A 15,317-nucleotide genomic window follows, 5' to 3' on the forward strand; every position below is an offset into this window, starting at 1 on the left:
CTGGTGGGGGGAATCGGGGATTTTCGGATTTTTTCACCCGACCATTTTCGGTTCCCCTCGTCGAACTCTTTTCACCGCTAAAATCCACGAATTTGATGTAATTCGTCAACTTGCGTAAAACGGCGCTGCGAGCACTAAATGACTACAGTTCTCTACATTTCTCCGAGTCAACTACCAACGACGTGCGTGCGACAGTGTATGACGCGAAATTCAAAGTATTCGAGGTATTCGAGGCGGTACTTTTCGCATAACTATTCGAAACCTCGAATATCGAATACTTTCTAATATTCGAGGTATTCGAGTATTCGCGGATACTATTCGCACATCTCTAATATTTTCCCATGTTTGACTATAGATACCTTTTAAAATACATTCAATAATGTGTTAAAACAACTAATATTAAGGTAATAAGCAGGTTAACTGAAAGTAAGCGGTGTGAATTATGATAGTGTTACGGTGCTGCGACACACTTCGAATTTAACCTCTTCCCGGGGTAAGATCTCCGAGGCCCCCCCCCAATATTTTTTATAAGTCGGCGCCCCTGACTGCCAGGGAATCTTATGGAAAATGATTCCAATTCCATGCAATTGAGAAGCAGTAGAGTACAAGAACATACCCTACTACATTATTCGTTGCACAATTTTTACTTATGACAATAAATTCACAAGAAGAATAAAGAGGTTAGTCATATTTGGTCGATAAAATGTAGCTTTTTTAATAGAAAGGTCGACTTGTGATGATGATATTGCTCTGTCTTCTCATGAAGTTTTTCAAGAGGCTTCTCTTCTCTCCTACTCTTCTTAGGAATTCCTCATTACTAACTCAGTCTATCCATTGGAACCTCGTCATTTTTTGAGCTAAACCTCAAGGAGGTAAATAGCAGAGTTTACCTAACTAAAAGAGTTAAGTTGTTCAATATTCCATAGCATGACATGAAATTATATGAGGTGAACAAAAAATAACTTCTACAAAGACAATGTTTTTAATTTATTGAATTTTCAAATGTGCTGGTTGTGCTTTGATGTACATATATGAATGAACTTGACATAAAAACAATCCAAGGTAAAATAAATTGAGTGTATCAAATATTGGAATGATCATTGTAAAATATCATGGAGTAGCAAATACATACCACATTATTACATAATTTTCCTGGGGAATAAACACTAAGTCTTAAAAGTAAAGGATTACAAAAGAAAATTAGAAGAGTAAGTCAGTCAAACTTTCTGATAATACTTGTTGGTTAGACCCTGGTGACTATACCCTGTTTTCCTCAAATTTCCATTTTTACCATGTGTTCTATAGTCATAGAAAGCTTTCAGGGCAATTCCACATGTCCCTTGATTGTCGTGGAAATTTTATTAGGATTTAAGATGCACTTGATAATAAAATAACTAAACAAAATAAAGTTACTACATTTGTAACTCATGCATTAGTCTACAATTTCAATAGGCTTCAAATGCCTTTCCCAACCATTGAAACAACCATTTTTCATTGAAAGCAACAAAGAAAAGCAAGTATGTGCTTCTGAAATTATCAAAACTGATCACAAGGGATCAAATTAAGAAATACAATCATTCAGTAAGGTTTAAAAATCTTATGACAGCCAAATTGCACAATTGATTCAAATGAACAACATTGTACGAAGATACCAGCAACAGGAACAAAAAAAAGTTGACTCCTGTAAGACTGCATTTAAGTGATTCAAAGGCATCAATGTGATTTAATACACTAAACAAATTGTGACATACCATTTGAGTGTGCAGATGAAACCTTTATATTCAACTCTTAATATTCAAAGTAAAAAGTTCAATAAATAATATGATGATGATTGATGAGCCATGATAATCATTATTTACCTAGTAAACTAACATATGTTACTGCATTTATTTTCATAAGCGTGTAGGCATTTGTTAGTTATATGTAATTTCAGTGCAAAGCATAGCAGCCTGATATGAAGCATTTTTTCCTGCTGCATAACTCATGTAATAGGCTTATTGCTTAATTTCCACATTCTAGATACAATCCGCTCTTTTGCTACTAAAATCTAATAACCTTGTCTACTCTTGTGAAATTTTAATCTAAGATGTTTATAAAGCAGAGATGAAAATTTTAACAATGAAAAAAATTAAACATATATTTAAAATAAGCAAGGCCGTATCCAGCATTGACTCAAGAGAGCTCAAACTTTCCTCAGAAATTTGTAGAAGGTACCTATTTTCTTCATTCAATCACCTCAAAATGGACCTTCCCTCCGAATGAAGCCCCAAAAAATTTTGCCCAACAGCCTTCTGCGAAAGGTATCCTCAATTAACCACTCCTGTATGTAATCTAACAGCTAACAAACATGTATCTCAAACCAGCTCCGCGAAGCAGTAGGAAGTAGCACAAATTTATTCTCACAAGGTCTATTTCCTCATTATTCTGACAATTTCAATAATACATTGCTATTCAAATTTATTTTTTCTTGAAAGCCAAGGTGACATAGAGCAAAATAAGTGCTCCAGAATGCAGTGTTTGGATGTTTGACAGGGACATACGCTATCACCTGCATTTCAATTCAAATTCACAGTAATATGAAAAAGCATCACAAAGCACATTGAATGCTTTGGAGCCACTAACTTTTCTAAAAAAAAGCAACATTCATTTTTAGAACAATGGACATTCCACATGTAAATTATATAAATGGAGCTCCTCACAAAAAATCAAGCTCTCTAATGAGAATATGGTATGTCAGAAAACACTTCAGGGAATTACAAACTGTGAGGCACTGAGAAAGTTGCACAGAGTCATGCTAACAGCAGAAGACAAGCACATATTGAGCATTTATAAAAGGAAGGTAATGGACGGACAGGACATGACAATGTAAATTATCAAGATATACTCATTACTCCTCAAGGATGACACTGATATAATTTTAGGATATTAAATGGGAAGTTGGATGGCAGGAGTTTGTTGGGGCCGTGGCCAAGAGTGGAGTGCCTCCTATTGTTGAGCAGAAGCGACAGACATCCCAACGAATAGGTATTCCCAACCACTTCCCCCATTTCACCCCACAAGAGTGCAGCCCTACCTAAATCTCGTGAGCCTTGAGGCTTAAACATTATTAAAAAATGTACTCTCATGAACAATTCCATATTCATCAGCACCTCATAAAATACTCAATTACTTGGAAAAGGAAATGCCAAACTATATGGAATGGGCCCCACCATATAAACCGTATCAACATTCTACAATGACACAGTGGAGAGCTATTCTTGATTTTGGAAGTACCAATATGTATTCATTATAATACCTTCCCAGACAAAGCCACGAAGTTCAAATGGTCCCAAAATTGCATGTGCTTCTAAGAGTGGCTCTGATCAGTAGTCATGAGGTGCATTTACTGATGACATTGATGAATCAAGGAATGGAGGTAGGTAATCGATAAATGGAACTTTCATGACAAGTAGGTGAGAGAAATTGTCCAAGATGAGAGATTAATTTTTGCTAACGTCTCATAAATTTGTTAAGTAAAACAGACAAAATCTGTACTCTCCTCATATACATACATATATGCATCATCCCTGCATATACATACACATAGTCATCAAGGAAAAGTAATTATCCAGAAGAGTTTGAATGGATTAAAACTGAAAATGCACAGTACCAGGGCAGCAGAGTCCTCACAATGACCAGAATATGACGTCACAAAATTACGTGCTCTTTCAGAACTCATCATGCATTGTGTTTTCAGCACTAGTGTCTCCATCCCCTGGGGTGGTATTCAAGGGGAATGCCCAGAAGGACGACGGCAGGCCACGAGCGTCTCTTTCCCTCTTGGCAAACGCAGAAAAAGATGATATGCAGTTCCCCACAAAGTGATTGGACAAGCCAAGAATGGCCAGATCCAAATGCGGGTTCGATTGCTCCAAACGATGGATACTTACCTATTTTGGAGAGAAAAAGACATTTGTAACATTCATACATCCACTTCATGTATCATAAAACTGGCTACATTAGGCAACTAGAAGAGGAAATAGATGCTCAATCATAAATATTGGGCATGCCATGGGTTATCTTATATTACCACAATTCTACCCCTTATCTTAAGGCCTGGTTACAGGTACATACATTAACACATAAAGTTAATGTACATTTGCGTAAATGATATTGGTGGACTGGAACGGAACATGTATGAATGCATGAACCAAATTAGAACAGGTTCTATTTTCTGTGCATACATTCGCACAAGCTGAGTGGTTACACGGTGCATTTTGGTGTTCATTCTCACATTCATACATTTAAACATTAACCCTTAGGTGTTAATTTATTGCATAACCAGGCCTTAAAAGATAACTGTGGAGGCTCGTTGGATCCTTAAAGGAACAAAGGGGCAAAGCACCCATCAGGTAATGCCCACACCAAACTTGCAGGAGACTTGTTCGCACAACAGACAGCAGTTTGCTCATCCATAGCAGTACTTCCAGCAGAAATTTTCTTTCGGCATTGCCTCAGCTCACTGCTGGATGTCATCCACCCATCTCCCTTGCCAGACCAGTGGGAAGCCAGTCCTCCATACTTTAGCCGCTTCAGAATATTGGGAACCTAGTTTGGTTTTTGCAACTTCCATCCACACCAGCTGCAGTAGTGCCCAGGCATGTAAACCGAACATCGGCAAACTCTCCCATACACATGTGAGGAGGTGGAGGACTGCCATCACTATAGTGTTAAGGACCAACGTTTTGCCCGCCTCCAAGGGGATACTCCCTCAGTGGAGTGAGGCTAGGACTTCTTCATCGACATGGATGAGCAACACGCCACTGACCCCAGGTGCCAGGCTTCCCTGTCATAGCCCCTAGCCCTTCCCCATGATATACCACCACAGTTCTCTCATCACCTCCCAACCTCTGCATCTACCACTGACTGCATTCCTGGCACTACCATTTCACCCCCTATTTCATGGTGCCACATCCCAGCACATTTAGCCAGTGACTATCTGTTGAAATGCAATGATTCCATTTTTTTAGTAACACAGATGTTTGCCTCCCATGTGATTTTACTTGCATGTGGCTTGTTTTTCTTTACATTTATCTCCAACATTCCGTGAGAATGGGAGGGTTGAGAAATACCATATACATACAGCCATCCCATCACTCGCTGTACACCAAATACATATCCCCCAACAGCTAGTGAGAGAACTCTGCCGGCTACCCACAGCAGAGAGAACACATTGAGATCTGGGTAGGTTCAGTCTCGCATCTAAATATTATGCTGCATAGCAGACTGCTCCCACAACACGCAAGGACCGTGTGGATGTATCAGCATAGTTGAGAATACAATAAAGCGGTGAAAACAAAGTACACATAGTGTTATTTCAGGCACAACAAAAATCTTCTGTCAAGGCTGATACCATTGAGCTGCGATAAAACAGAGATAAATATGTAAAGGGAAAATATTGAGGTCAGAATTTCAGGGAGGAAAATGGATTTTGAAAAAAACAACCACACTTATTTAAAAAATTATCCTGTCAACTAAATGGATAATTGCTAAAATCATTTCTTCCGTCAAATATCCAATTTCTTACATCTGCTCTACAATTATGCCACATACTAAGAGTCTGTGTCATATCAACTTCTAAATGTGTCACATTGAATCAGCATCTTTTTGCAGTATACCAATTAAGTTCAATGATCCAGAAAGACAAAAAAAAAACAAAAGTAAAAATCACGCACTCCAGTGCGATTAATATCCAAAGAACAACATACCAGGATTATTAACATCACTAAACACCAATGATTCAAAAGCATAAGTATGGGATACGAGTTAAAGTTCTGTCTCAACTGACCTTTCTTGCCTTTAAGGCAGATCCAAGAGTATCCAGCATGTGATCTGAATCTGATGCAACAAACACAGCCACAGCTTTTATCTTGCGAACTATGCTCTTCACAGTCTTCACAATCGTATCTTTAGATGGGAAGCAGAGTTCTTTTGTGGCTCTCCCAAACTCATTTCGATAACCAAGGCACTGGGGAGCCGCAAACAAGTTAGGACTTTGTTCCACATGCTCACAAGCTCGAGTCTATGAAAGATAGTAAGAGGCAAAATATTTCAACATGAAAAATAAAAATAGGACAATAACCCTGCTGAAACACTGTAGAGCAGAAAGGTGAGATGTAGGTACATATGTACATATTTTACATGATTTTTAAAATGTATTAGAAAATAACTGCAGAGTATCCAGCAACAAAGCTCAGTGAATTTACTATAAGAGCACTGAAGGTGCTAAAATTCCACCAAGGAAGATCGTTTGCCTTGAACACAATTTCAGACCAAGACCCAGATCCACTGCCCTGGTGAAAACTTCTGAGCACAAAAAAAGCGTTATGGACCACTGTCTGTGTACAAATTATGAACAATTTGTGTACACTGTGAGCTAATGTGGTGAACTTGTGCACTCTTGTGACATGGTACACAGTTTGCACAAAGAAATTTTTGCCATAGTACACACAAAGAACTCAAATAAGCAGCCCAGCATCTACTGACCCACTGGAATTTTTTGGTGGTTCACAGGACAAGGTGATGTAAACTGCTCCACATAATGTGACAGGCCAGTATGTTTTTAAGCACAGCAACTTAGACCCAAGATTGAAGCAGATCCGAAGATTTTTGCTTCAAATCTAAAACATCCACAGGGTGATAAGATGCTAATATGTACCCCAGAAAATTAGGGTAGATCCAAGTTAAATCCCAGTTCATCATTTTTCCAGAAGGAATATTTTCGATAAGGATTGTAAATGTGAAAGACATTGAACAATACTAAAATAGAGCATAAGACAGTATTTCGATAACATTTAACTTCTTTATTACCCAATCCAACCCATTCCGCAAGTGAATCCCAACGAATGGACCACGAGGCATGGATCCCTTGATGAACTCCTTTGCTTTCTCTCTAATGCTGTCATTCCACACCAGGTATTTGTGCAGCATTCTGTTGTCAGGTTGAACAGGAAAGCTTGCCGGTGCCCCAGCAAATGCTAAAACTGAGAAGAGACTTCATTTACAGTCATAAGTATATGAAAGATTTTTATGGCCAACCATTAAATATGTATCATATTTTTACAGACATAAACTCAAAATGAAAAACTTTGGCCTTTGACTATATACTACAAAACATTTGGTGACAAATTCGATGACTAGGGAGGAAAACCTTAAATCCAAACAGGAAATTTTGGAATTCAGAAGATATAATATTCTCTCATACACCAAAGACACATTTTTCCCCAATTACCAACATAAAAAAGGGAGTGCCCGGAATAGAGCTTGTATAAGGGTTGATAAACTTATGAAAACACTTGAGTATACTAGATGGATAAATGGATGCTTTTATTTCAATGCACCGACCTGCTGGCTTAATGCAAAAAACCAGTACACAACCATCACTTTCAATGTTTTAAGAAAATTTTCTCATTAATACTAATATTGTCAAGTTTTTCAACAAACAACAAGAGCCCAAAGCTGGGGTTCACACTTGAAATTGGGACCCATAACATACGTGAATATAGGGTAATGGAGAACTAAACAGCAATGAACCTTCTAAGAGTCACCTCTAAATACACATGAAAACTTCCAAGGGAAATATGTACAGTAGAATCCTGATTTAACGTTTTTCAGGGGGGACAAAATTCAAAACACTAAATGCTGAAAAACACTATATGAGGACCAGCCATTTTTTTTCAGGTTTTAGGGTCTGTAATGATTGGAATGGCTTTATATTAATAAATAATATATTATTAAGCCACTAAAAGGTGCCACACAGCGGAGTAGCCAGGAATGTTGTTTGGAGGGTCCCAAACTAGGGTGTGGGAGAAAATTTTAAAACAGTTAGAAAAAAGACGGTTTTAAACTAATTTGAACAATTTTTATAATGGAAACAAAACTTTCAACATTTTTTTTCCTTAACCCTTAGGTGGACGCTAAGCGGGGATTTTGCAGCATTTTTCAAAAATTCGAAATAGCACGTTTATTGCGCATGGATCACTGGTGGTACATTTTGGTATTCTATTTCTGTACTTTTCCCTCCACCAAGAACATATGTTTGCGTCAATGTGACGACCAACTATTGCGTTAGAATCTTACAAAGTGAGAACGACGACAACTTCGGGTTATTTGCCGCTAGATGGCGTTCACACGATACTAAGGAACTTCTGATAATCTGGTTAGAAGGAAATTACATTGCTTTTCTACAAAACACACACTTTATTGCCGACTATTTTCGGTTACACTGTACCATTTTCAAGACTAGTGAAAATGGTACAGTGTAACCGAAACTAGTCAGCAATAAAGTGTGTGTTTTGTAGAAAAGCAAAGTAATTTCCTTCCAACCATATAATGGAGTTCTCAACAATTCAGTGCATTCTGATAATCTGTCGCTACCGTGGAAACTTGGAAGCATAATTCTTTTTTCAATAATATGTTAATATTTTGTTTCGTAATGAAACACTTACTTGCAATTTTCCACAAAAATAAAATTTTTACTACGACTTAAGTTTCGATGATACTACATCATTTTCAAGTAACAACTGAGAGAGGAGAAATGGGGTGGAAGGTCCTCAAGGAGCTGGTTGGAATGGATAGGGGTGCAAGGCGTGGAGGGGAGGGGGGGAGGGGAGCGGGGGGAAGGGGAGGGTGGAAAAAAACCGGAGGAGGTAAAAAGGTTGGGAATTGAAGGGTTTTTTCGGGGTTGACAAACTTGAACATAGAAATAAATGAATGCATTTTAAAACACGTGGCGGTCTTCTTGTCTTCGGGTGTTTCCGAGCGCCTTCCGTGAATGGTGTGGAAGGGGGGGAAAGACGTCTTCTGTGCTAGAAGGGTCTTCGGGGGTGCGTTCTTCTGAGGGCGTGTAGGTGGGGGGCGGGGGGTCGGCGGTTAGGGTTCACCGTATGGTTCTTGTGGGATCTCTTTCACGTCGAGTGGGCGACAGGAGGGGGGGAGAAGGGATTTTAACACTTCTGGGAAACACACTATTGGAACTTAATGGCAAGCAAGGGCGATTTTGAAAGGTTGAGGTGGTCATTGAGAAGGGAAACCTGGGAATGTTTATGTTAGTGGATCTCTAATTGTTCCAAGGCGTCTAATTTCCTTCCTTTGATATGTTTGTGGAGCACTTTGGTTGTGAAGTTTGGATTGTGGCCACTCTCAATGATGTGTTTGGCCACCATCGAAGTTAGGTTACTGTGGGCGATGCACTTCCTGTGTTCATTAAATCTCGTGTTGAAATCTCTTCCTGTCTGTCCTACCTTGCACCCCTATCCATTCCAACCAGCTCCTTGAGGACCTTCCACCCCATTTCTCCTCTCTCAGTTGTTACTTGAAAATGATGTAGTATCATCGAAACTTAAGTCGTAGTAAAAATTTTATTTTTGTGGAAAATTGCAAGTAAGTGTTTCATTATGAATCAATTCCACTCCATCTCGCTTGATTCCTCGAATTTTATTTTGTTTCGTATTTATTATATTTTTTGTAAGCATTTGCAGTATTATTTTGTTGTTATTATTATTTATATAATTTATCTCAACGTCAAACCACATGTCGTAATTTAAAAATGTCATCTTCATACTCAAATATGAATTACATTGGTGTAAAAATGCGTTATTTACACTCTACTATTGACCGAAAAATAAGTTATGCACGTTTTTTATAATGTATTATGCATAGGAGTTTGAAGGTGTAGAGTCGGCACTTGGTGTATCTACCTGCGGGAAAAGAACATAATGCTGCAAAGGCATTATAAAAAGATTTAGGAATCGTAACCTCCTTATGGGCATAAATTTTATTATGATTTTATCGAAGTGTGAACAAATTGAGTCGGTGGTGACTAATGTAGGATACATGATATTCCAAGGTTAGAACGTATTTATTACCCTGATGAGTTCTAACGAGTGCTTCAAAAGCTTGATAATGAAGATCGGAGGGAAGGGCAGGTCAACCAAGATGTGGAGAATATTTTTTTGTTTTCTCACATATAGCGAAGGGGAGGAAGAATTTTTTTGAAGACACATTACATTCCAGCAATAGTTAGCAGTCTTATGATAATAATATTGTTAGTCACCCACATAATTTCAACGTTTATCTAGTTCAACGGAAACGGTTAAACGTTTTGGCTGAACTCTTAGATACAATTTGCTAACACCAAAACAAAAGCTAAAGACATTGTTCGTGTTTCACCAAGGTCAACATCATTTCCTAAGAATGCCGCAACTGAACTAGAATTGTTGCCGAAAACGATTTCATTGAACGTGATTGAAAAAATTGTCGATAACACCAAATTATATATTGAAGGAAAACTGACATCTCATGTGTACTCGAGAATCAGATATTGCATCCCTACTTCCCGTGCAGAAATAATATCTTTATTTGGAATTAACACTCTCTCTGTAAATAAAAGTTGCTAGACAGATGCTAGAGAAGAGCTTGTAAAACAGATGGAACAGGCCTGATGATTTGCAGAACAGCGTTCAGGAAAGCAACGGGAATACAGGAATTCGAATAGGAAAATAACAGCAAAACATTACTATTCAAGCCTTGATTTAGCCATGCATTTGCTATAAAATGGTCTAACTTTCTTAGGTACCGTGAAAAAAACCTTTAATCCGAAGAGAGTTTCTACCCTGCAAAATTCGATAGGCTGGAACTTCATTTCTTGGTTTCCAGGATACCAGCACTCTTGTTTCGTACTTCTCTAAACCAAACAAATGTGAAATTCTGCTTACTATATTGCACTGCAATGTGGACATTGATCTAGAAACTGCGAAACATGAAATGATCCTGAACTACAACTCAACCAAGGGAGGTGTCGATTCCGTGGACCAGAGGTAAATTACTCCCCTTCAATAAGAACACGAAGGTGGACTCTATCACAATTTCTCCGGTTTTTTTATATGGCTACTCTTAGCGACCACGTGATTTTTGTAGCTAATAATATTGAAAAAATCCATCGAAGAACAAGAATGGAGTTCATGGAAGCTCTCGCGTTAAGCTTTGTAGATGAACATCTGCAGTCCAGGGTAAAAAGGTAATCTTCCAGTAGATACAGAGGCTTTTCTAGCAATGAGACTTGGGAAAATTCCTGAAGTATCTGCTTCTACATGTGAACCTCAATGTAGGGCGGGTGATTGTTTTAAACGTGGAAAATATATAATTTATAAAATGGCATATATACGAATGTTTTCGATTTATATGCAATAATCATTCCACCTGCGTCAAAAAATGTCACGAATGTCATTACAGAGACAGTGATGGTCAATAAGGTTGAAAAAATGAATTCTCGTTCACACATCATAAATCGATAGCAAAAAGCCTTTTCTATGAATTATACCGAGAACAACCACCGAAAACATTTAAATAAGATCACTAAAGACAAAAAACGGCGGAAGAAACAAAAGCGAACATTTTTTTCGTGACTTATGAAAAAGGTTTGAATTTACGAAACTCGATTTTACGAAGTGCCAATTTTCCGGTCCCACTGACTTCGTAAAATCAAGAGTTTACTGTAATTTGGCAAGCATTGCAGAGTTCAGTGTAACACTCATTACCTGGCCACCTCTCCGGACTGTATTTCTTCTGCCACTGTTCAGCCACATTGCTGTGATGCACATCGAAGTGCAGTGGGCCATAAAATTCGGATCCCACAAAATCTATTCTAAATGTATCCCAAAATGGCCCAAATGGATTTCCTTCCTTGGCATTGCAACCGGTAGATCCGCTTCCTCCTCGAGCCATGTAGCAGAAAGCTAGAAAATAAAATCACATTCACTCATCACAGTGAGCAACCATTATATTTCGTCAGTTATGTTCTATACCTGAGAACCAATGTAAAAGTAGTAAAATTTTAATTAAATTGTAAGTACGAGGTAAAAACTGAAGGTATCTTTCAGTGAGCTGGGATAACTGTCCTTCAACTGAAATTCCCTTATGAAAAATCTGCAGATGTGTCTTAACCTAAGTCTCATGAGTCTCAACGCAGAGACTAATTCAAACAAAGATGTCCACTAAAAATATCCAAAACCATGCGAATTTCTAAAAGTTAAAAATGCTATATTACAATTTTTGCCCTTTTGCCGATATCATAGTATTTTTTAACTCTTGACGTTTTATTAATTATTATTTTATAAATAACCTTCTCCATACCTCTCAGAACGGGTTCAGAAAATCAAGATCTACAGCCACGGCCACTTACTACTTGGTGAACCAAATTCTATCCAACCTAGATAATAAAACTGAGGCACTAGGCTTATTTTTTGATTTCTCAAAAGCGTTTGACCTAGTAAACCACCAAGTACTTTTGAATAAATGAAAAAGTCACGGGTTAAGAGGTATTCCCTACTTGTGGATAAAATCTTATTTGAGTGAACGCAGCCAACATGTTGTCCTGTCAAAAAATGGCTCTCAGTTAGTCTCCCCTGAAAAAGCAGTCACCATTGGCATTCCTCAGGGCTCCATTCTTGGCCCAATTTTGTTTATGATACATATTAATGATCTACCTGAAATAGTGAAATCAGTGCCAGGAACGGAACCTGTGTTATACGCAGGTGATACCAATATTATTTTATCAGCACCTTCGGTTGATATCCTATCACAGAGGGCGGACCGTGTCACAAATTTATTGTCTGATTGGTCCCTCCAAAATCAACTAATACTGAATGCCAACAAGTCTGGTCTAATACACTTCACCACTATGAACAAAGCCCCTGCTCCGATTTCCGTGGAAATTGATGGTAACTGTATCCCGCAAATCCTCAGTACACAATTTCTTGGACTAACATTGACCCATACCATTTCTTGGGACGAACACATAAACAAACTTCATAGTAAGCTAAGCTCATTATGCTTTCTTATTAGAAGCATAAGGAGGACAGTAAGTCCTGAAGTACTGCTAGCCATTTACCATGGTGAATTTTATACGCAAGTGACGTTTAGCATCCTGTTTTGGGGTTCCTCTCCCCATGCAGACATTATCTTCAAGATACAAAAACGTGCAATAAGACTTATGTGCAATGTTCCGGTGCATACACCATGTCTCCCGCTGTTTAAGAGACTTCGGTTACTGCCAATTCCTAGTGTTTATATGTATGCTATTTGTGTGTCTGTCCAAAAAAATCTAGTAGACTATGTGACAAATGATAGGATTCATAACTATAATACCAGAAAGCATAAGGATTTTCACCCAAATTTTGTTAGGACTACTATTGCAAAGCATGGACCAATGTCCATGGGGTTAAATATTTACAACCATTTACCCCAGGACCTCAAAATTAAGATAGGTACCGCAGTATTTAGGAAAAAGGCATTGAACTTTTTCCGCTACAAAATGCTTTACTCTTTAAAAGAATTCTTTGATTCAAATTTTTAAAGGAGTGGAATGAGTGATTAATTTCAGTTATATATACCATTTTTTAAGATGTATTTTACCATGTATGTACCATGTATTTTATAATATCTTGTACATGCACTTTGTGTAATTCATTGACGTGCCTTATATTGATGCACAATGCTGTTATCAATCTCTGGGCAAATAAATAAATTTTAATTCAGAATTAATGCGTATCTTTTCAGAGAATATACTTATGTTTCAATACCGCAGAGAAATCGTATTAAAAATTATTAAAGGCTAGGTAACTTACAAATTCGTCTATCAGGAGGCCAGACGGTATCAGCCAAGTTTTCCATGAATTCTTCCATTGTAATAACTCGGTGATAATTCCGCAATGGCTTGACGTTGAAATACATATCGAATGGAACTTGTATCTGTGGAAATTTCCATTAAAAACAAAAAAGAAATTCTAGGTGTACTCCCATTTAGTTCAACAAAAAATTCAGTTCATGTAGAGAAATACCACGTCCAAAAAGTTAGCGTGAATGACTTACCGATTTTGGTTGGCCATATCGATACTCCACCCAAGGAGGCAGGACTAATGTTCGGTTTAGTCCTTTCGCGAAGCCCAAAGCGCCCAGAAAGTGATCAGCTTGATTTCCAAACCTACCTGCAAAACAAATTTTGAGGATTTTGTAGATTTAGCCCACGACTCAGAAAAAGCATTTATCGCAGGTAGGAATGAATTCGACAATAATATTAAAACACGAAAGTAAATGTATTTGAAAAGTCACCATATGCACCCTGAATCTTACCCATGCAGGGGCAATACAATATATATCCACTAGGATCAACTGACAGGTCAGCAATTGACAACCCAGCGAGCATAATAGCTGCTGTAAAGCAAGCTATCGACTGCGAAGTAAAATATCTCCACTTCATGGCTACACCACATACGCTTAGCATTACTGTAGACGCAGTAAATAAATATTGACAACCACAATTAGTATAAAATACCACAAAACTACAATCCGGCAAAATAATGTATTTACCGGGCACGCACGCGATATCTGCGTATTTCGCTTTTCTTTTTTTGTAAACCTCTGACCAACCGTTGCAATAAACTCACTTTACAAGTGCAGCAACGTATGAGTGTTATGTGTAACCGCAGCAAGAAAATCAAAGAAAATGAAAACTTATTTGATGATGTGAGTAAAAAATGTATTTCTTCTGCTCTGTTGCAGATTGAATATAATACGTGAAATCAGAGACGAAGCTTATGAGCTCTCAATAATTATATGTAAGTCAAAGAAATTCATCTCAGTAAATATAGACTCAAATAATATCCCCTATGAAAAAATTGTATAAAAATTTGAAACAGGTTTATTCAATTTTTTCATAGCCGAGACACAGGTACCTGTATTAATCAGTTTGCTGTGTCGGCTTAATGCAACGCAATAATTTATAGCAGTGACCAACCGCAGTTACAAATCCATTTACTGGCTTGATTTGCATCAGTACAGCATGTGTCTCATGGGTGGGCCAGATTATAAAATGGGTGGGCCTAATCTCGAGTTAACTTGGGCATATACGAAGAATAAAATATAGGTAGTTAAAAACATTTATTTATTGACCTTACACGAATGGCACCCTTTTCCTGACATGCCACGCAACAAAAACAAATTATGCCTCAGGCTTTAAATCATTTTCTTTATAAATTAAAGTTTATCTTTAGAATTCGATTTTGAAAAATGTCTTATCTGGGTGGGCCTAGGCTCACCATGCTGATGCTGCCATTGGCTTGTTACGCAGGGAATCAGATGTGATCACAAGAGAGCTATCAATTTATAAGGAACCTTTGCGAGGGTTGTTTTATTCCCTGGATGATTGCCCAATTTGAGTTTTCACTCACAAGAGAAGAGCACGTGCACATTCTGTGGGCTCGACCGGAGTGATGGTAAAG

At 37.9% G+C, this 15,317-nt stretch overlaps 1 protein-coding gene across 1 annotated transcript; it reads right to left on the reverse strand.

Moving 5' to 3' along the window:
- Positions 1-966: 966 nt before the first annotated feature.
- Positions 967-14,449, reverse strand: LOC124165497 (GDP-fucose protein O-fucosyltransferase 1). The gene is made up of 7 exons (XM_046542938.1): positions 14,170-14,449; positions 13,909-14,024; positions 13,665-13,788; positions 11,577-11,774; positions 6,850-7,022; positions 5,828-6,061; positions 967-3,929 (listed from the first exon to the last, which is right to left on the reverse strand). The coding sequence occupies exons 1-7, from the start codon at positions 14,318-14,320 to the stop codon at positions 3,708-3,710; spliced, it is 1,218 nt and encodes a 405-aa protein (XP_046398894.1). The 5' UTR covers positions 14,321-14,449; the 3' UTR covers positions 967-3,707.
- Between the last annotated feature and the right edge of the window lie 868 nt (positions 14,450-15,317).

Source organism: Ischnura elegans, chromosome 9 (genome assembly GCF_921293095.1).
Source record: "Ischnura elegans chromosome 9, ioIscEleg1.1, whole genome shotgun sequence".
NCBI classification, from domain to species: domain Eukaryota; kingdom Metazoa; phylum Arthropoda; class Insecta; order Odonata; family Coenagrionidae; genus Ischnura; species Ischnura elegans.

What these genes read in the sequence shown, in the direction of transcription:
- LOC124165497 (XM_046542938.1), bottom strand. Translation starts at nt 14,320, where the DNA reads ATGCTAAGCGTATGTGGTGTAGCCATGAAGTGGAGATATTTTACTTCG. An exon ending in ATTGTATTGCCCCTGCATGG is followed by an intron (nt 14,025 to 14,169) that starts GTAAGATTCAGG and finishes TTTGTTTTGCAG; the next exon opens with GTAGGTTTGGAAATCAAGCT. An exon ending in CAGTCCGGAGAGGTGGCCAG is followed by an intron (nt 7,023 to 11,576) that starts GTAATGAGTGTT and finishes GTCTCTTCTCAG; the next exon opens with TTTTAGCATTTGCTGGGGCA.